We start from the raw sequence: 23,623 nt of genomic DNA, 5'->3' as shown, positions 1-23,623 counted from the left end.
CTTGCCACAGGACTCCTGCCTGGGGAATGTGTCTGCGGAGGGTGGGGGCAATGCAGGGCATGGTCTGGTTCCAAATCCGGTCGGTCATTAGAACCACCAGTACTGCTTGTTTAAAAATATAGACTCTGGCCTCACACCAGATCTACTGAATCAAAATCTCCAAGCGTGGGATTGGAAAAGCTCACCAGGCAGGCGGTTCTAGATTGAGACTAGACAAAATACAACATACGAAACGACCGATGCCTAGATGTCTTAAAAAATATGAAGACGTTCTGGGAACACCCAGGCAAATTCTAAGAGAGGTTGTTTATTAGATAATACTGAATTCTTGGTAATGTTCTTACATGTGATAATAGTATTTTGGAAATATAGGGAATGGCTTTATTCCGAGGTGATACAGGTCAAAGTATTAGAGAGAGAAGTGCCATGTCTACAACTTTTTTCTTAAAACAATGAATGAATTTTTAAAAAGCAAAGGAGAAAATATTGAGGCCGAGAGCATTCATTGTACGCTTCTTTCAACTTTTTGTATGCTTGAAATTTTTTTAAAAATGGGGTGGAGGGAGGTAAGCTACCTGGGCTCTGATATGAGCCTGTGAGGCCCACAGATAAGACAGCCTTGCGGTCCCGTGTGGCCCGGGAGCCTGCAGCGCCGTGAGGCTGGCTTGTGGCTTGCAGAGCCTGAGGCTGTGTTGGGGCGGTGTTCGCAGCTGAGGCTCTGGTCTGGAGTCTCTGGGTGCGATAGAGGCCACAGCGCCCCATAAGGTGCGGTGCACTCAGGGGCCGACCAGCCCCTGGGCCATGTTGGCAAACTCAGGAACTCATCCAGCACATCTCCCTGCCCAGTCACACACAGCCATGTCACAGCGCGGTTCGTCCTGCGGCCCTCTCTAACCCCGGGGTGGGTCCCTGGAGGTGGGGCTGGCCTGGAGCAGTCAGTGCTGGACTCCTCGACGGTCTCCATGAGGACATCCAGAAAAGCAGGCCAGACCGAGGCTGGGCATGGAGGCAGCGGGAGCAGGAGGTCCGTGCTTGTCATGAGGCCTTCCCCGACCAGCTCCACTGAAATGAATTCTAGCAAGTTACACGGGAGAAGCTCATTTCCCTCACATCCCTGTAATCGCGTTACATGTACATATTGGTGTCACAGTCTCAATCCAGAGACCGAAATAAAAATGTCGCGAGGGATAGACATTGATTAGGGAGTGAGCCCCTCACCCAGACGCTGCCAGCAGCAGAGCCCACCCGACGGGACTGGCCCTTCCCCCCTGCAGCCTCCCCTGAGAAAAGAATCCCTGGGCGTAAATGGAGCAGAAGGCAGGGTCCCAGGCTCAGCCTGAGAATATGGCAGAGCTCAGGAAGGGAAGACTGGATGGTGATACGCTCGGGTTCCATGTGAGGCGCTCCTTTGATCAGATGGACACACGTCATGCAGGGGAGAGGCCCAGGGGGTCTGTGCGTCCGAGGCCACTGTGCCATGGAGGGGACCAGGGGGTTTGTGCGTCCGAGGCCACTGTGCCATGGAGGGACCAGGGGGTCTGTGCATCTGAGGTCAATGCCATGGAGAGGCCCAGGGGGTCTGCGCATCTGGGTTCAGATAATCCCAGTCACACTGGAGGAGGCTGAAGTGGGCTAATCCAGAGCAATTCTAAGCTCTGCCCAGTATTTCCATTTTAAAGTTTGTTTTGCTGGGACTCTTAATTGAAACACTGAGGCAATTCAAACATCACCACTGTATACCAACAAAACTTCTACATGTAAAATGATAGGGCCGCGCACTTTCTAAACCAGTTATCTCTGCTTTTCACAATGATCAGGTAGTATTTTACAAAGTGAGTAAACACTGAAGATACTGTATTGACTTAAAAGTCATGAGTTCCTGCACAGCAAGGACAGAAACGGAGGCTGTGGATATTCAGGTCCGAACAGCACGGTGGCAGGGCGGGCGGCAGGCACCAGGACCTCTTCCCCAGAGCCCCGCTCAGGCTCCTGGAGAAACACTGGGACCCACTGTCACCTCGCCAGCAAGGAAAGTAACAGCTGTTTTGGTCACAGTGACATGCTGGCTCTCTATCCCTGGGGAGAGGCTGGCACAGCTAATGGGGAACAGTGTGCTGAGAGGACGGTATTAATCAGACTACCCTGTTCTGTCGGCCCCCCACTTCTTCTTTAGCCACAAAAAAAAGCAGAACACGGTTCATCCCTGTCATCTTGCCTTTACCTTAAAGCCTTGGCGTTTTTGTGAGACATTTCTGTTCTGGTGACACCACTTGGAACGACAGCAGTGATGTAGCGCGTTCAGACAAGTTCCTGGGTCCTGATTTGACATCTCATTGCCTATCCTTAGGACGCCCATGACAGATGCCTCGCAAACCCCAGTCTAGGGATCTGGCTCAGCAAACACCTTCCGCCAGCGATAACTGCCTGTGGGCCACTCGCTCCAACACCACCTGCCCTGCGCTACCCAGGCAGACACCGGCACAAAGGCAGCAAAGCGTGAGCAGGTGAGTCGGTGCACAGAGCCCTCCTGGGTCCCTTAATCTGTGGAACAGAAGGCTCACCTGGAAAGCAAGGAGCGCACCGACTGGGCACCATAGAGTGCCTGAAAGGAGCTGCATTTCCGCAGGCCAGTAGGGACTCTGCTAAACCCACAAAGATGTCCTCCAGCCTTCCGATACGGTGACTCTCTTCCCAAAGAGCTAAAGAGGGCGGGAGCCAGAGGACAGTAAAGCCCCTTTGGCTTGAGGACAGACAAGAAGCCAGACGCCTCTTACCCAGCAAATCCCGTATTTGAGTCCAAAGCCTGTGTGCAGGGGAAGCTTTGAACGGACCTCGTGGTTCCTTCTTAGTCCTTGTGCCTCATTCCTGGGGGGTCACTTCCTCAGAAAGGTAAACCCTGGATTTACCCACATATTTCCTCACGAGTCAAACGAGGCGAGTGGTATTTGCCTCAGAGGGCCTACGGCAGAAATCGCAGGCCCATGAGAAGAGCAACCAGAAACAAATACACGGGTGGCCTAAAGCAGGCCTACAGTTGTGAGAATGCGAGAGTTTATCTGTATTATTACATTATTGTATGAACAACCGTAGAGCTGCTTCTGCCCTGCCCAGCACCATCCTGTCGACAGGGTAACACAGAGGCGCTCCAACAGCTTCTCTAAGACCCACTCGGGTCCTACGAAGGAAAACACAGCACAACGCTGGGTTCCAAGAGCGCCGAGCTGATGCATGAGAGACTGTGGACTCGGAGACGAGAAGGTAAGATGCCTCCCACACAGTACACGCCGGGCACGATCTCGCCATCTCACACACAGTCCTCCGGCTGACCCGGCGCAAGGTCAGCCCCGGATCAACAGGTGTTGCAGTTCCTTTAAGTTAGTTCCACATCAAATAAAATACTAACCAAAAAGGTTTAGCTCTTTCGTCTTTTAGGGAGTTTAGTCCTACATTTAGGATTCCATCATTTTTTCAAAGAAGCAAGCCTCTTAAATACATGAGCCTGAAGAGGGCATGTGTCTCACTGCAGTGACACCCCACTTCCGAGGTGAACACTAGGACGGCTTTCTCTCCGGGAGTCCTGCCTGCTCCTTAGCTTTGAGTTCTTCCAGTTTCCTCTCATAGCAAGTCATGAAATAATCATCGGGCTCAATCCCTGCGTTCTTCAGGTTCTCCATGATCGTTTCCAGTCTGGGGACCGATCGGGCTCCCTCAATCTTTCGTGTGCTCAGGTACAGAGTGAACTCCTGGAAATCCAGGAGCTTACAGGTGTCCACAGAACAGATATTCCTGATCCCATTAGTTCTATCCAAATGAGGGAAAAACACCAGTCCCGACAATCTCTCCAGGTCCTGAAGGCTCACTTGGAATTCACTGAGTTGAGGTTGGAAGCCAATGGCTTCATTGGGCACCACGAAGGCCCCTAGTGCCAGCGGTTCCGTCGACTCTGGGCTTCTGCGAGCCAGGATCACCTTATAAAGGTGTGAGGGGACCGCCACGTTGTCCTCACCGATCACCTAAAAACAAGGCAGCCCTATTAGTGATGCTAATCGATGCTAACAGTTCCCAAATGTTTCCTGTGAAAACGTTAAATGCATTTCTAAAAATGCACTGACAAGATACCCCATCACAATGAACTTACATTCAACTGCCAAAGGTAAAAATAAACCAAAACACAGATTCACAAGGAAGATGAGCATTTAGTAGGCAGTTTCTGATCACAGTCTTAGAGATAATGCCACCCCAGAGAGCCGGGGTCACATCCCTGCTCTGTTTGTAAGACAAAGGGATGCCAGGAGTCCTAGGTTTTTAATGGACAAGAAAGGCTGTAATTTTCACTTCATCTCATAATCAGAACTTCTGGTCTCTAAACATTTAAAGGTCAAACTGCCAGCTTGGAACTCCCGCTCTAGAAATCAAAAGATGCTCTTAGTTTATCAAACTCACGAGGGAGCTCAACAAACAGCCTTTACTTTAAAATGAAGTAAACGTAAACGCTGCGTGCTGGGAGGCTTGCACACGCTGGGGCCAGACACAGCTTCTGCAGGTCATCAAATCAAACCCTTTGCAAAGGTGTCCACACAGCAAGAGGGCCAGGGCCAGGCCTGGAAACAACATGGCTGCTCGTGTAGCTTGGCCATCATGATACAATAACACTGTGATGAGACCTTCAAATCTCCTTCCAGTGGGTTTAGAAGCCACATCTGTTTTCTCAGAAAGGAACCTGCACACGCATTTCCTTAATGGCCTCCCGTACAACGACACAATCCAGCACCACTGTGCTTGGGGCCCCCTGCCCTTCTCAGGCCTCCTGCCCGAGCAACCCTGCTGCGGCGGGGGCCCTGCGGGGCCAGATGAGGCAGAGGGCCGAGGGCCGCAGAGGGCTCTCTCTGCTTTCCCCAGGCTCCTACCTACATGGCACGCAGCCTGAGAACTCCGTGGCCATCTGCTGTCTGGCACGTACGGAGGTCCCACTGCCAACACCACGTGCAGAGCCGCAGGGAAGACCCATCCCAGGAAAGATTTCTATAACTGACTGCCTCTGAAGTTAGTGAAAATGGCTGATCAGGGAACAGTTTAAAGTCTATGAAATTATACAATCTATAGACACAAAACCCCCACCCCCTCCAACAAGTCATGTATGCAGCTGGGAGGAAAACACACTCTTCAAGGCAAAAACACACTGAAGGTGAACTCCATGGAGGTCTACAATGAGCCCAGAGATCACCAGCAGATGTTAATTCAACTGTGCAACCCCAGGGTCCTGTGCCTGGCACTGCTGGAAACACAGGGATAAAGCTTTAAAGTAAATACCTGCTCTCCAGAAGCCTCCCATCTCGAGGAGGAATCCACACACAGCTTTCACTGCAGGTAGGATGCGGTGAGACACCACTACAGAGCACAACAACAGCCTGAGGGGCCGGTGCAGGGAAGTCAGGGACCAGGACGCCCGCACAGCTGCAGCTGAACCAGGATGTACCAGGGGGGAGTTTATATGGGCATCAAGCGATCCAGGCACTAGCTGGGGAGCCTGAGGTTGAGCAAATCCTTGGTGCCACCTGGTGGACATCCCCCCTCACTACAGTACAGCGCTCAGACCAACTGAAAGGAACCTTGGACACCATTTGATTATTTTCTCTCCTCAGGGGCTCTCTGTCTACAAACAAATGGCGATTTTCAAAAACAATTAATTGGTCAGGTTCATCTGTTGCCAACCAGGGCTTCTAACCCAGTTCATTAAATTCCAGCCCAAAGCAAGTAAGTTTGACATTTTAAGATTCATCGTTTTACCTCAAGGAAATATATCATTTCTATTAGGTTTTCAAAAACTCTCACAACACCCAGAGGACCCCTATCACTGCTTTTGAGGAACCTCAGAGACCAAGAAGTTCCTGCTACGCACAAGGCGTGATTCTCCCACCACGACCTTCTCACACTATTTCAACAAAGAGGGGAAACACTATCCCTGGAGATAAAGAGAAAAATGAAAACCTAGCCACTCACTATCCTTTTTGATTCAGTCCGCTTTGTTCTCAGGAAGTAAACATCTTTAAGACAATATAGAAACCAGTCCTATTTGGAAATTGAGAAAGCCCATTGTTTCTTGAATTTAAGACTTAAAAACAATCCTGAAGTATTTTAGAGCTACCATCTTCTTTGTAGACAATTCAACCTACATAATAAATTTTTCCACTTTTGAGGAAACTGGAAGACTTTCAGAAAATGTTTCTGGACACTATGAGGGTACTGAAGCAGAGTTAGTGGCAGGGTACTAAATCCCAGAGACCTGCTCAGTCCTGGCTTTGTGAAGCTGTAAGACACGCCCACCAGGATCGTCTTCACTGATTCATAAAATCGGTAATAACCCCAACTGCCTATTTCAGGGGATAGTTATGAAGACACACAGACATGTTCATTAGAAAAAGGAGACTTTTAAATCTGCAAGACTTCAATAAACAAGCTATCTTTGTAGTGCATATCATTCAAAAGACAAGAACACAATTGGTACAAAAGACAGTTCTGCAGAGGGACCGAGGGGAAACCTGGGTCGAGCGAGATGAGACCAGTTAAGGGAGCCACTAGGTTTCAGGAGGAGAAAGCATGGATGCCCTAAGCAGAGGACTCGAAGACTTAACACAAACGAAACCCTTTCCGCAGACGACTTCGGTATAAAAGTACTTTACAAAGAAATCCTTGCTGCTGTCCAAATACCAAAAAGCCCTGAACTCTTATCAGATGGTAACAAAAACTGGAAATCAGCTGGGAGTGACTAGAGATACAACTATACGCTGGCACTCACTCGGGACTTGAAGTTAGTTTTAGTCTGTGCTGGCCTGGGTGTGTTTCCTTCCGCGTAAGAGACAGAAATGACCATCTGCTGCTTTCCCCCACCTCCATCCCCACCCCCAAATCCACACACACAGAGCTGGGCCTTCGTGATGTATCAGTGACCAAAGACACCAGCAGTCTGCCGTTCTTCACATCAACTAGGCCTCAGGTGAACTACGAAGCGGGATCGTGAGAAAAACATCTGTACCTGATAGAACCAGACAGACATAAGATACTGGGGTTTCAAAAATAAAACTGTTGGACACATCAAGAGACCATGCCCTTAAAAAAGTCATGCTGTCCTGACTGGTTTGGCTCAGTGGATAGAACGTCAGCCTGCGGACTGAAAAGTCCCAGGTTCGATTCCAGTCAAGGGCATGTACCTTGGTTGCGGGCACATCCCCAGTGGGAGGTGTGCAGGAGGCAGCTGATCGATGTTTTTCTCTCATCGATGTTTCTAACTCTCTATCCCTCTCCCTTCCTCTCTGTAAAAAATCAATAAAATATATTTTTAAAAAAAGTCATGCCAATCAAGTGAAAGAAACCATGATCCTATATAATAAAGAGCTAATATGCTAATTAGACCAAATAGCAGAACAACTGTCCAGATGACCTTCCGGACAAAGCCAGGGCTGCGAGGGCCGAGCCCCTTGCATGAATTTTGTGCACTGGGCCTCTAGTAATGTCATAAATCGGGACTCCATACTTGAGAGGACAGAGGACAAGAAAAGAGGGACTCACACAAGTGTGGAAAGTCAGCAGGAACGTGGCCAGCCCGTGTGCCATCTGTAAAGTCTCTGTATGTGCTGCAGCTGTGCAAACCCTGGGAGACAGGCCTCTCCCACTGGGGTACCTGCTCTGGGCAAGACACCGGAGACTGCAACATCACCGTAAAACAAGCCCTGTCTTCCCAGATGTCAATTCTACTTGAATATTAACCAGTAAAATTACTTTTCAATTAAAACAGATACAAAAATGAAAAGGTTTGCCTAAAGATAAAAAAGGAATTTTTTTTTTAAATTACTCCCTGATCACTTCAAGTGATGCCTTAAGATCCCTGGGCAGGTGTTCCATGCCCTGCGCTCCAGGAGTGGGTGACAGTTGGTAAGTAATGCTGCAGAGGGAACACAGACTGTTAAGCACCTGTTACCAGCACCACCGGGTCATAAAACCTGAAGCTCACTCTGTTGTCAGGTCAATTAGAACGTTCAGGCCAGAATCCTCCGGTGTGTTTCTCTTGTGTGGAATCGGTCTCTTCTGGAAGCACGCACATCAGAGAGAGCACATGGATGGCCTCAGCTATAATAAAGGGGGTGATTCTGATTAGAGCTGTCAGGTGACTCACTTCTGGTAAAATCACTGCTACTTACATTCCCTGAGGCTCACATTCACACAAGTCCTAGGATGCTGTGATCCTTCCCTACATATTCTACAGGACATTTCTGCCTGCCTGTCAGGAATCCTCCTCTTGGCCCATTTTCTGCTATTTTTGTGCGCTAGCAAATATCACTCCTAACTGCTCTCCAGCCACACTATCCTTCACCTCCTGGCCTTCAGCTTCTGTATATGAAGAGCGCAGCAACCCCTCGGGAGACTTCTGAGAGCTTCAGAGAACAGTGCTCCGAATAACTGGCAATTCTCATACAAGCAGACAGACCCATGCCCGCATCTCGCCTTCGACAATACTAGCTATGCAACTTGGACTTGACCCCTCGAAACCTCAATTTCCTTACCTACAGAAGATGACTACTTGGATGTGAGGGCTGTTTGTGAGGACTGAATGAGAGAGATGTATAGAGCTACTTATAGTGTGGTCTATATGGCCCTCAATAAATACCAGTTCATGTGCTGCATTTCCTCCAAAGTATACACATGGATGCTTCATGCCACATAGAAATCTAAATAAATACCCTTACTTTTATTAGGTACATTCTCCTAAGATACGGTTCAGAGAATACTTGTAAATAAGCAGTAAATATTAAAAGGCGGGATCCGAGAAAACAAAATGCTTCTGGGCACGGGGAATTCCCTGGGAAACAAGAATTCACAATTCAAACATTTACTCCTTGGAGGAACAGACCGCCATCTCGGGCTGGGCAATGCTGGGCCCTCTCTCTCAGCATCGCTAACGGACATGGTTTTACCCACAACTATTTTACGTGAATTGCTAGCAAACAGCTGAACTTTTAACCTGGGCGCTCAGGTTTTTAACACCTGGCCCCAGCCACCTTTCCTTCTATTTCTGTCTCTTTCCTAATATGAACGCTCCAACCCAAATGTCAGGAGCTCACTGCTTCTCAGCACACATCCTACCTTTTTCTCTGTCTTCTGTTTTCCTCCCATGTCTGTTTTTCTTAACCAATTTTTTTGTCCATGCACACATAAAAAATCTCTAGCCCAATTAAAGTGCCAAGCTCTGAGACAATTTTTCCAATTTACTCAGGGATTATATTTTGCTTTAGATATAGACATAGATATATGCTGATATGCTAAAGATTTTAAGTTTAAAATTTCACCTGAAAGCAAGTTCCATTTGAAAAATAATGCTAAATCTAACAAAAGCTGTTAGTTGATTACAGAGAAATTGTTAGTAAAAAGTAAAATATATAAAGGTATATTTTACTTTGATATAATTCCAAGAAAGAATGAAAAACTATATGCCTCACTAGAAATATAGATTCCTATTAACATTCAACTTTACATTCACATCCACCTTCCCTGCCTCTCTCTCTCTCTCCCTCTCCCTCTCCCTCTCCCTCTCCCTCTCCCTCCCTCTCTCTCTCTCTCTCTCTCTCTCTCTCTCTCTCTCTCTCTCTCTCAGACACACACACACACACACACACACACACACACACACACACACACACAGTATGCTTTCTTTATGACCAGGAACTATAAATCTCATTCTCAAAAAACCAGAGAAAAATGGAAAATGGAGAAAAAAGGCTCCCAACAGCGAGCCACTAAAGCAACAGAATTCACATACTTCTTTCTTAAGGCTCTCCCCACCTATTATAAAAGGCTAAAAATAAATGTGGTGAACACACATGACAAGCCAAACAGCCGACCGAGCACTCAAGAATCAACTTGTCATCCAGATCTTGGTTTCTAAATACCAACCTCCATTAAAAGGAACGAGGGCTTCTCGGAAAAACGGATAATCCCAGAGTTTGGCCAAGATGAGCCTGGGAAATCACGTTACCCCAGAAAGCAGGAAATGCTAAAATGATTAGAACGTGTCAAAAGGACACAGGCGACAGCTGGGAGGAGCTCCCACTGCCCAATATGGGAAAATCTGAGCATCAAAATGAATACACAGTAAACTGATTAAAACTCACTGAATAAACTAAGAGCCCATGAGTTCACACTGATAATATGGAGGCTAAGCTCCTCCTCAGTAGAGGGTCAACTAATAAAGCAGACGGGGTGGCTCAGGTGGTTGGAGCGCTGTCTCAGGCACCAAAAGGTTGCGGGTTCAATTCTCAGTCGGGGAGTGTGGCAGGCAACCAATAGATGTTTCTCTCTCTCTCTCCCTTCCTCGCTCTCTAATATCAATAAACATATCCTCTGGTGAAGATTTTTTTAAAATGTAGAAGGAATAAGAATTAGAAAATCGTCATTTGGCAACTATTACAGTAATAACTGATTCAGGGAAGAATCATTAACAGGTGCTAAAACTAGCAGGTGAAGGGAAGAAAATTTACATGGTCTCAAAGTATTTCCAGAGATCACTACTTCATTTCAAAGGGGAAAATGGTAACTGAGCAGCGACTGAATCTGCAGGAGACCACCTTAACCACGTGACCGAAGCTATTATCGTCAATAGCAGGACAAACAAATCACATGCATCCTGAAACGACACACTGAGGCGCACACAGGAGCACCGCTGTGGTGTTCTGCCAGAAACACGACTGAACCAAATCACCAGGAAACAACAGATAGACCCAATTTGAGAACATACTGCAAAACTGGCCTGTATTCTTCAAATGTCAACGTCATTAAAGACAAAAAGGCTGCAGGACTAACTGTTTCAGATTAAATGCATCATCCTGGACTGCATCCTGCATCAGTTCTCCACTGACCATTCCTTCCTTGAAGTGCTTCCGTCACTTGCCATCTGGGACCCCACTGATTCTTCTCCTGCCTCAGAGGTTGCTCCTTCTGTCTCCCTTGCTGGGCGATCCTCCTCCTCTCAACCTCTAAAGCAGTGGTTCTCAACCTTCTGGCCCTTTAAATACAGTTCCTCATGGTGTGACCCAACCATAACATTATTTTCGTTGCTACTTCATAACTGTAATGTTGCTACTGTTATGAATCGTAATGTAAATATCTGATATGCAGGATGGTCTTAGGCGACCCCTGTGAAAGGGTCGTTCGACCGCCAAAGGGGTCGCGACCCACAGGTTGAGAACCACTGCTCTAAAGGTCTGAGTTCTCTGTGGTCCGGACCTCAGATCTGTCCTCTTTTATCTATACTCATTCACATGATCTCATTAGAGCTTTAAATACCATCTGTGTGCTGACCAGTCCCAACAGCCTCTCCTCTGAAATCCAAACTCACAGCCTAACTATTCAGTCTCCATTTGCACATCAGCAATTTCAAATGCATACAGCCAAAACACAACCCAACTTCTATCTAGCCCCTAAACCTGCCCCCCTCTGGTCTTCATGATCTCAGACTGAAAACACAGCTGCTATCCTTGCCTCTTTCCCTCTTATTCTACTACTAATCCTCTAGGAAGCCCCACGGGTTCTACCTGCAAGGCACATCCTACATCAGACCACTTCTCACCATTTCTACCACCACCTCCCTACTCAAGTCATTATTCCTCATTTAGACCATTCCATTCGCCTCCTAATTGGTCCCCTATTTCCACCTCACTTCCTGTTCTTCACATGCAGCAGCCAGCCTGGGCTTTAAAAATGTAAATGAGATTATGCCACTGTCCTGATCAAAACTGTACAAGTGTCCTATCTCACTTAACACAACCCAGACTTCCTCCCAGTGCCTCCCTCTGTGACTTACCCCTTCCCCCCAGTGCGCTCTCCGCTCCAGCCACACTGGCATTCTAGCTGTTCCTGAACACACTGAGCTAAATCGCGCCCGTGTCTTGCACTTGCTTGACAACTCTTCACATGGGTTGCTCCGTCATGTCCCTTAGATTTCTGCTCAGCCTCACTTGCCCGAGTGGCCCAGCCTTTCTTTCCCTCCCCCACGATAACTCTCCATGGGTCTTATTGTTCCTGGGCATTTTGTTGATGGTGTACCTCCTCCACTATAACGTAACCTCCATGTACTGCTGTGTCAGAAGCACACAGAACAGCGCCAGGTATATCTTGGAAGCTTAGGAAATATTTGTTGAATAAAAGGGAGGGAGAGCGGAGGGCTAGAGAGAGGGAGGGAGGGAAGGAGGGAGTTAACAAGTAGTCTAAATTAGAAAGGAAGTCAGGGGCTCCAAGAATAATGTCTCAAGAAGAAACTGATTTACCTTTTTTAAAAAAAATAGTGATAAGGTTAAATGCTCTGAATTAGAAAGTAAAAGCATAGTATTACATTTTTAAGAACAGTAATTATAATACTGTACACTGCCACCTTACTTTCCACTTCTCAGTGTTTTGCTTGTGGCAATACTCATCTCAAGTGGCATAGCCGTAATGATATAGGATTATATCTACTTCTTTACAAGTCCAAACATACTACTTACACATTCATGATACTATAAATGCTGGTTTTATATTTTCGATAGGCCCAGGATTATAAACTCAATGACCAAGGGCTAAAGGGAAAATGTAAATGGTGAAACGGGCCGGGTGGACTACGGCGAACCGAAGCGCATGCGCTCAGCCTCGGGAGCAAGCGGCTGCTCTCATCTAGTGAGTGGTGCCTGTGGGAATCTGCCACGTGTGACCGAGTCAGCTGACGTGTTTAGGGGAAGCTGAAATCTGGATTTATGTGACAACTCCCAATTATTAAACATTATCAACTAGTTCAAAACAACATCCTATGCAAACCAAATAAAGCCTCAGTTTATAACCTCTGATACAGGCAAAGCTTGGACTAAATTATAGCTAGCAAACATAAATGTTAATTCTGTTCAATAAGTGAAATAAAAAGTAGAAAACCAGGAGGAGATTATAATCTCATACAAAGAGCATAAGCCTGAATGTTAAAACATGTCCCTACCTGGTAACTAACTATTTTCTTTCCATCACTTCCAGTCTGAGGTAAGGTCAACGGTCCAGATACAATCCAAACATCGTCAAATCTCTCTGTCAGTTCTCGACAGTACATTTCTATTCTGAAAAACAATGCAAAAAAATGTATGATATTCTCACAGGCTTAAACGCAGAAAAGAAGCAAACCATACCAAGTCCCTAGGAAAGATGCCAAGAATACTTAACTAGAGACATTAATATAAACAAGAGATATGGCACAAAACATTGTAAGCATGTAAGCAATGCTTTTCCCAGTTTGTTTACCACACAAAAAAACTTAAAAATCACACACATTAATACAATTATCTAAATTTTACTCTGTGTGCACTGTGTTCATTTTAGAACTAAAATTTTGTTTTGTTTTCTCCCTTATTTTTCTATGTTGTAGTTCTTAAACTTTTACAAGAATGAAATATCATTCCAACTAAGTTGATCTTTTTATTTAAGGACTAGAGGCCCAGTGCATGAATTCATACAAGGGTGGGGTTCCTTGATCAGGCGGGTGATCAGGGCTGACTGGGGTCAACTGGGGAGCGGGGTGGGGGAGAACCGCAGGAGGTTGGCTGTGGAAGCGCACTGACCACCAGGGGGCAGCTCCTGTGTTGAGCATCTGTCCCTGGTGGTCAGTGCACATCATAGTGACCAGTCTTTCAGTTGACTGGTTGTAATGGTTGCTTAGGCTTTTATATATATAATTTCCTATTGTGGGGCAATTGGGTTTATCCTAATACTTCTTATATAATGCAACATTATATTAATTCCTTAGGATAAATTTCAAGGGCCAAAATTACTTTACTGAAAATTGTAATGACTCCTAATTATATGTCCTACTAATATTTTTAATGGAATTGTTCCACTTTACTCTATAAACTGCAAAATGACACAGCAGTTCTACAGCAATCTTTACCACACTGGGATGTGTCACTTAAAAACGGTTTTTGCTCATTTACTGGATAAAAATGGCCAGTCGTTTCAATATGCACTTCTTATACTGCAGTTGAGCTTCATGAGACAACAATGCATCTCACCATTCCTGTCTCATTATCTAAAAAGTAAAGTCACAGCATGTATGCCCAATAACAAAGTCGAGTTTTCCTCCCCAAAATATATCTCTTAGGATGTTAAACACTTCCATGTTTGTAATCAGACAGAATATGAAAAGGAAACCGTAGGACAAATATCCCAGATTTTCAACAAATAATTTACAAGAAAAAAAGGGGGGGAAGGGAAACTTATGATTAAAAGGGAGTGAAGAAAAATATCACCCAAATCTACATGTAGACCTTGTTTTAAGCCTGATTCAAACCAATCAACAACAAATTAAAGACAATCAGGAAAATTTGAACACCAACTGTAAAATTGGTATAAGGAATTACTATTAATTTTTGGTGGCAATAATAGTACCATAGTTATATTTTAAAAGAATCTTTATCTTTTAAAAATATATAGTGAAATAGTAAAATAACATATCTGTTACCTGCTTACACTAATCTGAGTAGAGTAAGTGGGGGGGGGGGGCAGGGGGGGAGGTACGTAGATGACACAGATGCGGCCCCAACTGATAACCACTGCAGTCAGCTGTAGCGTGCAGGTGCTCTCTTAGTTACTTCATTTTATTCCACAAAAGTACTACTTGGGGAAAACACAGCAACTGGAAACAGTCTCATTCAGTGCTAGTTTTAAATGCTTAAAGAGATACCCTGACAGAACAGATTTAAAACTGGTTAATGGTTATATTTAATTGTACCAATTTTTTTTTTTAAGCTAGCAACTCTAGCTTACAAGTAGAGAAAAACACAGTGTTTTCTGGACATATTAAAAAAATACTTTATGCCTTAGCAATAGTATTTTCTTCCAGAATTTGACTTCTGACCAATGGTAAACATGATCAAAATGACTGGCTATGGCCCTAACCAGTTTGGCTCAGTGGATAGAGCGTCAGCCTGCGGACTCAAGGGTCCCAGGTCCAATTCCAGTCAAGGGCATGTGCCTTGGTTGCGGGCACATCCCCAGTGGGGAGTGTGCAGGAGGCAGCTGATCGATGTTTCTCTCTTATCGATGTTTCTAATTCTCTATCCCTCTCCCTTCCTCTCTGTAAAAAAATCAATAAAATAAAATAAAAAGAATGAAAATGACTGGTTATGTTTTGAAGTCTGTCCTCCCATAGAAAACTATACTCCTGAAATACAGCAAAGAAATCTAGTCCAAAGTACTCCATTAAAGTACTTCCAGTAGAAATACCTTTTGATAAACAAAGACAGAAACAGCTGATAAGCAACTAGCAAATTCTCCTCACATCATTCATCTCCCACAGAATCACACCTTTAAAACTCTCACCTCACCTGTTCCAATATCCAGCATTATTATCAAAATTCTGAGGCACAATATTAGAAAGGTAGAAGGTTTCAGCCATGGCTTTCTGTGAAAAGAAATAACAAGAGTAACTTGTACTGAAATGCCTTCTCCCCCGGAGATTTTACAAAGCAGAGAACACCAGCTCCTTATTCCTGTGTTAGCTCTAAGCAATTAACTTATTTAGATAAAGGAAAGCCAGAGGTATGCCGGGACACAAAGTTCAATAATGATTATTCAGAATAAGGACTATAACAAAATAAGTAGATTGGTGTGCTAGCTTTCCTCATAATTTATAAAATTCAAACCTATAGTGTAGATTCTAAGAACTAGAAGTTTCCAATATGAAGCTGAAGAGTTTTACCCTAAATTCTGGTTTTAAGCCTCTGGCAATTTTTCAAAGGTCAACTTTTAGGAATTTTATTTAAGTAGCACAGTACAACTTATCAGTTCAAAGGTGCAGAGAAACATTCTTGTTCTGACCCGTAGACACAGAGCTCTGTAAGTATATTTCTTTTCGTTGAGCTACACTAACTGCCAAAGCCAGTTACCTCCTCTTCCAGCAGTGGCTCTCACCCTTGGCTGCACACTGGAATAAACCAGGGAACTTTAAAAACATGGATGCCTGGCCCGGCCAGTGGCTCAGTTGGTTGAGCATCCATCCTGCGCACGGAAAGATTACTGGTTAGGGTCCCAGTCAGGGAAGAGACCTGTGTTGCGGGTTTGGTTGGGGTACATACAGAGGGCAACAAGTTGAAGTTTCTCTCTCTCTCTCCCCCTTCTTCTAAGCATGTCCTCAAGTGAGGATGCCTGCATTCCACCACCAGAGTTTCTGACTTACCTGCTCTGGGTTACAGGCCTGGGCATCAGGAATTTTTAAAACTCCCCTAGGTGACTACAATCAGTACCTCGAGTTGAGAACCACTATCTTAATGATGAAAATCACCAACAATTCATGCAGTAAATGTCAATGTCATAAAAGACATGTATCTTCTTTTTTAGCAGAGAAATTATCCTAAATTAAAGGAGACTGGAGACATATGACAACTAAATGTATTATGTGATTCATAATTGGATACTGGATTCGAAAAAAGCTGTAAGAAACATAATTAGAACAATTTGGCAAATCTGAAATGCAAACTGTATATTAGAAATTATTGTACAAATATACAAAAACACATATGCACACATTTTTGGGCATAATGACACTCTTGTCATATCTACAAATATTCTTTCTTAAATGATACAATCTCCTAAGCCATCTATTTTGAAATGAAGTGTTATGATGTCTGTGACGGCTAAAATTTTATACACACACACACGTAAAGTAAATGTATCAAAATGTGTTTGCTGTACTCTCTTTTCAACTTTCCTACAGGTCTGACATTTTTCAAAATAAAAACGAGTAGCTTTAGCTCCTTTTGGCTTTCCAGTTCCCTTTTACATAGCTTTAGTTTTCCTCAACGTGTTTAAAAATGTCTCAGCATCTGAGCAAGAAATAAAGTCAGGGAGGGGAAAAAAAAGTATAGAAAATCTCAAGTTTTAAGGTTTGGCTGCTTGATGGTTAATCTCCACGTCCCCCAGAACAATGCCATCCCGCCCCCACAATGTGCTTACAGATGAAAACTTGTTATTTCCCGCTGGAGCCATGTGTCCTCGTGACCAGCCACTTCCCACGTAGTCCTTGTTCAGGGCACTGAAGGCTGGCGGGATGTTGGGATCGGGCTTGAATTTACAGTTTCTTCTGTCTGCAGCACCTGAAGAAAAACACACAAATGACTACGTTATCAGTGGACCAATGTCCCTCACAATTCTCTAGGCAAGGCAAGCTGGCTCCTCTGGCCAGTCTCTCTCTGAGCAGCTAGTAGCTAGTGACCGCATGCATGTCTCAAGTTCCTGGGATAGTTCAGATACTTCATCTGAATTCAGCAAGGACTAGTCTAGGGAAGAATGCTTTTCATACAGTGTAGTTATCTCATATACTTTTGTTTCTAGCCTTTCAAGTTAAAGGGGGAAATATTTCCTGGATAGTATTTACATAAAAACAATAACCAATTAAATAGCTGAGCTGTCTAAATAAAAAGCTTAGCTACTAAATAAATTCTTGCTTTTAAAAAAGACCCCATATATTGTATTTTGTACAACTGTATTTGACAAGTTTACATGGACTGAAATAAAGGATATATATAGACACAAAACAATTTGTTCTGGGCAGGCACAGCCTAGCTGAGGGGGAGAGTGTCTCTGATATCTTGCTTACTGCCTCTTAAGCCATGACAAAACAAGTATTTAAGTTATGAGCTCAATCCAAAAAATTCCAGAAATAAAACATCTAAGCACCACATGGGAGAGAAGAAATCTCAATTTTACTTATATTCTGATACCTCTGAAATAGTGTGCCACAGTGGACATCAGCAAATCCTAACTCTACATTTTCTATCATTAGGACAGAGCTTATTAAATTACAACAATTATGAGGATAGATGGAATATACTCAGACTGCTACTAAAAAAAAAAAAAGTAAAATGGAGATCAATAAAGTTACTGACTGCAATGTCATTTCATTCAGCCAGGAATAATTTTTAAATTATTAGATTCCAAGGTTCAGAGTAAAGTATCTAATACCTAGCTTTTTAGAATCTTCATAAAGAAAACGTTACTGGGTATACAGAAGAATTATTAGTAAACTTCTCCAAGTGTCACTACCACTGAAATCGCTTCCTTGCATGCTTGCTGCTCACTGCCCTTGAAAATACATTTGTGGGAATTTCTAAAGGCCTAGGATGAAGATGCCTTCTGGAGCATGCATATAAATTCACTTCTTCTAGCAGGTGTCTGGAGGCATCAGCAGTGGAGGACCATTTCAAACCAAGCTCAGGACTTAAGCTTCCTTGAGCAATCCAGGCTACATGGCTTCAGGCTACAGGTCTGCACAGGCAGTCTGCGGCCTCGACTTCCCCAGAAGCAGCTTTTATTCTACTTGTTAACCCTTCTCTGCTCAGGGCAAGACAACCTGCCATGTAGCCCCGCATGGTGGGCAGGCAAGTTAGTTCTGGTTCACCCTTCCCTAAGGGTGCAGCCCTCTGGGGTTCTCGGTTAATGTTGGGAGGGTCTCTGATAAGACAGTCTACCTTGGGTGAACCCTAGGTCTTGCCTTCAGGCCGCCTCACTCTAAAAGGCTGCAGAACCAAAGGCAATGTGCCTTTGGTTTGCTAGGACTGCCCTTACCTCTCTGGATTCTAGCTTTTTCCCAAATATAAGTTGGGAACCACCATCTTAATGATGAAAATCACCAACAATTCATGCAGTAAATGTCAATGTCATAAAAGACATTATTCCTTTTTGGCAGAGAAACTGTCCTAAATTAAAGGAGACTGGAGACATATGACAACTAAATGTATTATGTGATTCATAATTGGATACTGGATCCAAAAGAAGCTGTGTAAAGAACATAACTGGAACAATTTGGCAAATCTGAAATGCAAACTATATTCTAGATATATAGCCTGGCAATTCTCCACTATCCTGTTGACTCTGCATTTTCATGAGTGTATGATTTTTTAAAATATACTTCTTACATACCTCTAATAACATTCTTGTTTTTAGCAGGAGAGTTAGTCTGATTAACTTCTTCATTACTAAAAACAACACACTTTACATTAAACTTAAGTAAATCACAGGTATATTCCTTCCTGTTTTCAAATATAAGTAATTGGCTCTATTTTACCTCCTCAAACCTTACACAGCTCATGGGTTTATTATATGAAACTCAATGCTTTTCTTACATGCCCCTGAAAGAAATAACTTAATAGCAGAATAAAATTAGTACAAGCCAAAATACCTTATTACCTTAGGAAAATTTTTGCATTTAAAGGAAACTCATTAGGTTGAAGACTAAATCAAATGAGTTTCCCTTGATGCAAATTTATAATCAAGTCTCAACTGCTGTGATAACTGCTCATCAGCTTCTCTCCGGCGGCAAACACATTCCTAGCCTCCTGCTGTTATGCTGGTTGGTGTGCACTCTATGGAGGCACACACTCGTTTTAATAGCAGCATTTTTATATACATAAAGATGACACATGCTGCAAAGCAAAGGAGATATAACTTGTGGGCCACATAGCAAATTAAGAATAAAACGACTACGACAAAAGGCAATATCCATAATATATGAGAACTACTACAAATCAATTCAAAAGAGTATCCCACCCTGACCGGTTTGGCTCAGTGGATAGAGCGTCAGCCTGCGGACTGAAGGGTCCCAGGTTCGATTCCGGTCAAGGGCATGTAACTTGGTTGCGGACACATCCCCAGTAGGGGGTGCGCAGGAGGCAGCTGATCGATGTTTCTAACTCTCTATCCCTCTCCCTTCCTCTCTGTAAAAAATCAATAAAATATTTTTTTTTAAAAGAGAGTATCCCAACTGAAAATAGTAAAGGATAATTCACAAAATACTAACCCTCACTGGCAACCAATAAGTGCAAGTAAAACCAGCTATCAAACTGGTAAAGCCCAATAATGCCCATTATGGGTGAGGGTTGAGAGAGAGGAAAATAGTGATGGCAAGAGTGTAAATTGAAATCATCTACCCAGAAATCAATTTGACATTGAATATCAAGACCTGGCCATCTTAATTACAGGAATCTACCAAGACTTAAGGACACATGAACAGACTTCACACACCTACCTACCTCTCCAGTCTCATTGCACATCATGGCCTCCCTTGCTGCAGCCACTCTGGCCTTCTTTTAGTTCCCAAACGAACACAACTCTTCATATTGGGGCCTTGAAAGATGCAACTGTGCTTTTCTTTCTGCCTGGAATGCTCTTCTCCATATCGCATGGCCCCCCGACTCCTCTGCCATCCCCCCTTTAGGCCACTTGGTTAGAGAAGCCTCGCTAATCAAAATCAGGTTCCCCTGTTATGATCCCTTATACTCTCCACTGTTCTTTGATTATACAAACCCAAACTACAATCACGTTTCCCTCAGAAAAGTTATCACCAACTGTAATTACACATTCATGATTGTTTGGTAAGTCAACCCACACCCACTCCACCTCAAAGTGCCATGGTCACTCCTCTATCCCCAAGATTTAGCCGTGTCAGACACACTAAAAGTAGCTGTGGAGATAACGAATGAATGTTGCTTATTGCAGCAATACTGATGACATATTTATGTGTCAACATATGGATCCTCTCAGCCCCTGAGGCAGCTGGGAAGGGTCGGGGGCTCCCTGACTGCCAGACAGGGTCCGTTTATCCAGTGAGCTACACACACACCATCTTCTAACCGTGCTGTCACGTGAAAAAGGTTGAGCTGATCGCTAATGCCCCGTGTTCTACATCTGGAAACACCTTCCAGCGATGCCTTCACTTCTAACCACCTACCCATGATCTTGCTTTTGGATATATGCTCAAGAACCCATCTAGGCACCCGCTTCGACTGGTCGTAAGACAAGGCATGGTTAGTGTAACACCTCGTCTCCGTTCCAGTTAGAGGAAACCCAAACTGTCCCAAGAGAGCCTTTTCTGCAGAACCTAAAAACGAAAAACAAAAATAACCCAGTTAGTGACTCTTATTAGGAACAAAAAATTATAAGTACAGGAAGAGGGGCAAGACTTACAAAGGACCGGCTCAAAAGTTAAACAACCAAGAGATCTTGTTTTTGCAATTACTTGTAACACAGACAAGAGACTGGAGACAAAAGGCAGGTCTTGCCTATATCCAGTTGTGTAGTTATAGCAAGATAAACTGCAGCTCTCTCCTTCACTTTCAAATAAGGACCTGATCTGACTGGTCTTTCACATCGAAGTTGCAAATCTCTGCCCCACAAAGTTCTGTGTATACAAAAGCAGCAGAGGAACAACTCGTGTCATTACTAGTCACTGGCATGACTGAATGGGAATGAGCCGCCCTACTCATTATGTCTTAAGAGTTAATGTGGGGCCTGGCTGGCGTGGCTCAGTGGTTGGGCAGGAACCTATGAACCAGGAAGGTCACGGTTGGATTCCCAGTCAGGGCACAGGCCCAGGCTGCCAGCTGGGTCCCCAGTAGGGGCAGCCAATCTGTGATTCTCTCTCATCACTGATGTTTCTCTCTCCCTCTGCCTTTCTCTCTGAAATCAATAAAAATATATATTTTTTAAAAGAGTTAATGTGGGGACCAAAGCACGGCCGTTTTAAATGTATTTATGTATTTATTTGTTAATCCTCATCTGAGGATATTTTTTCCATTGCTTTTTAGAGAGCGGGAGGGAGGGAGGGAGGGAGGAAGTGTATAGGGAGGGATAGGGGGAGAGAAAGAGAGACACATTGATTGGTTGCCTCCCACATGCACCCCAACCAGGGTGGGGATCCAACCTGCAACCCAGGTACCTGCCCTTAACCGGAAATCGAACTCAAGACCCTTCAGTGCATGGTCAACACTCTAACCACTGAGCACACCGGCCCGGGCTTCAATTTTTTTAAAGGTCTTCATTCACTGACACTATGCCTCATGGTTCTGGTATTGCTGCAGCAAGACAGTAGTAAACCTGGTATTTTTCCTAGTGGGAGAAACCCCTCACGCGTTCAACGGGGAGTTCAGTTTCAAAATAAACCTGCCTGGGTGCCTTCTCCAGTCTTTCAACAAATAGGAGAGGCCCAGTGCACGAATTCGTGCACGGCCAGGTCTGGCCGGCTGCCCCAATGGGGGCTGATCAGGGCCTGGCCGGTGGCGGGGAAGGGACAGGGGAGGCTGGCCGCCCGCCCCTGATCCGCCTGGTTGGTGGGCTGCAGTGGGCACCATAGGACCGGTCATTCAGGCATCATTCAGGCACCGAGGTCGCTGGCTTTTTACATACACGGACTAGCTCTCTTGCTAACCCGAGTCTCAGAGGAGCACGTTCAATGAGCTCGCGGGGGAAAGGGTAAGACCGGGCCCACCTGGGGGCGTGGGTTCGGACAGACTCTGAAGACGGGCTCGCCGTACACTGAGAGCAGCACGGCGTGTGCGCTCACCCGTCCTCCGCACTCAGTGAACGCCCATCACGTTACCCGCCAGCGGCCGGAGTGAGGATGGCCCGACAGACTCCGCCGCCTCTCGGGAGCCAGCAACCCGGGGCGGGCAGACAGGAGCTCACGCACACGGTGACAAACACGGTGAGGGCAAGGCGAGGTGGAATCCCGGGGGAAGGAAGGGGGTGGGAGAGGCAGCCTCGGCTAGGGGGACGCGGGGAGCGGAGGCCGAGCAGGGAGCCGCGCGGGGAGGAGGAGGGAGACGTGGACTCGCGCCCGACAGACACCTGGGTCCGGGAAGGGGAAGAGGAAGGGGAAGCAGGCCCCGCTCACCTCCCGGCTCCCTCGCCGCCAAGGCAGCCTCAGTGCCCTGACTCCGGAGGAACTGCCAGGCCGTGAGCCCGGCTCCCGCGGCGCCCACCACAGCTCCGGCCACGAAGCCGCTGAAAAAGCGCCGAGAGCGAGCGAGCCGGGCTGCAAAACTTTTGGCAGCCATCGTTGCCGCGGCCCGGGGCTGCAGCGCACGCGCACACCGCTTTGCCGCCTGAAAGCCAATCCCAACCTCGGGACCGAGACGCGCATGCGCAACCTGAGGCTCCCCGGAGACGCGAGAGGCCCGGAATGCGCACGCGCGCGCGCGCGCCCTCTCCGCGGAGGGCCTCGCGCGCCCCCTGGTGACACACCTGGAGGCCCAAGCGCACCCCCCTCCATCCCTGGTTCCACTTGAAGGTCTTGAAGACTCAGTCATGTGTATACCCAGCCCCGCGGGGAAAAAATACCTTTAGCTCAGTCCCACCTAATAGATGAGTAAGCCCCTTGCGCATGGCTACACGAAGGTCCTCAGAGCGAGATTCTAACCCAGGTCTGACTCCAAAGCCTGTGCCACCTTGGATGTCTTCGGGACACCTGGCTTTGAAGCCACAGCATACAGATCATAACTTCCAAAAATACCTTCGCGCCCAGGCTGGTTTGGCCCAGTGGATGGAGTGTCCGCCTGCGGACTGAAGGGTCCTGGGTTCGATTCCGGCCAAGGGCACATGCCGGGTTGGGGTGTTGCAGGAGGCAGCTGATCGGTGATTCTCTCTCATTGATGTTTCTCTCTCTCTCTCTCTCCCTCTCCCTTCCTCTCTGAAATCAATAAATATATTTTTTTAAAAAAAAATAAAAATAGCTTCGCACCTCCTAAGGATTTCCTTGACAAGACAGTACTCCATGACCGGGAATCAAACCCAA

General features: G+C 45.6%; 1 protein-coding gene across 7 annotated transcripts in view; it reads right to left on the bottom strand.

Moving 5' to 3' along the window:
• EXOG (exo/endonuclease G) overlaps positions 1-22,924 on the bottom strand; it is a 29,111-nt gene extending 6,187 nt beyond the window's left edge. Inside the window, exons 1-7 of one of the 7 annotated variants that reach the window (XM_059664422.1) lie at positions 22,724-22,923; positions 20,783-20,932; positions 17,011-17,150; positions 15,384-15,460; positions 13,010-13,124; positions 7,567-7,683; positions 292-4,013 (exon numbers count right to left, since the gene is read on the bottom strand). In XM_059664422.1, the coding sequence (XP_059520405.1) occupies positions 3,552-4,013; positions 7,567-7,683; positions 13,010-13,124; positions 15,384-15,460; positions 17,011-17,150; positions 20,783-20,932; positions 22,724-22,886 (1,224 nt within the window). In that variant the 5' untranslated portion in view covers positions 22,887-22,923 and the 3' untranslated portion in view covers positions 292-3,551. Of the gene's footprint in view, positions 1-291; positions 4,014-7,566; positions 7,684-13,009; positions 13,125-15,383; positions 15,461-17,010; positions 17,151-20,080; positions 20,933-22,723 lie in introns of those variants that run through there. The other 6 variants (XM_059664426.1, XM_059664424.1, XM_059664423.1 and 3 more) reach the window with 6 other exon arrangements.
• Between the last annotated feature and the right edge of the window lie 699 nt (positions 22,925-23,623).

The sequence above is a fragment of the Myotis daubentonii genome, chromosome 14 (assembly GCF_963259705.1).
Source record: "Myotis daubentonii chromosome 14, mMyoDau2.1, whole genome shotgun sequence".
Taxonomy (NCBI): Eukaryota; Metazoa; Chordata; class Mammalia; order Chiroptera; family Vespertilionidae; genus Myotis; species Myotis daubentonii.
The sequence above is the reverse complement of the archived record's forward strand: the minus strand, read 5'-3'. Positions and strand labels throughout refer to the sequence as shown.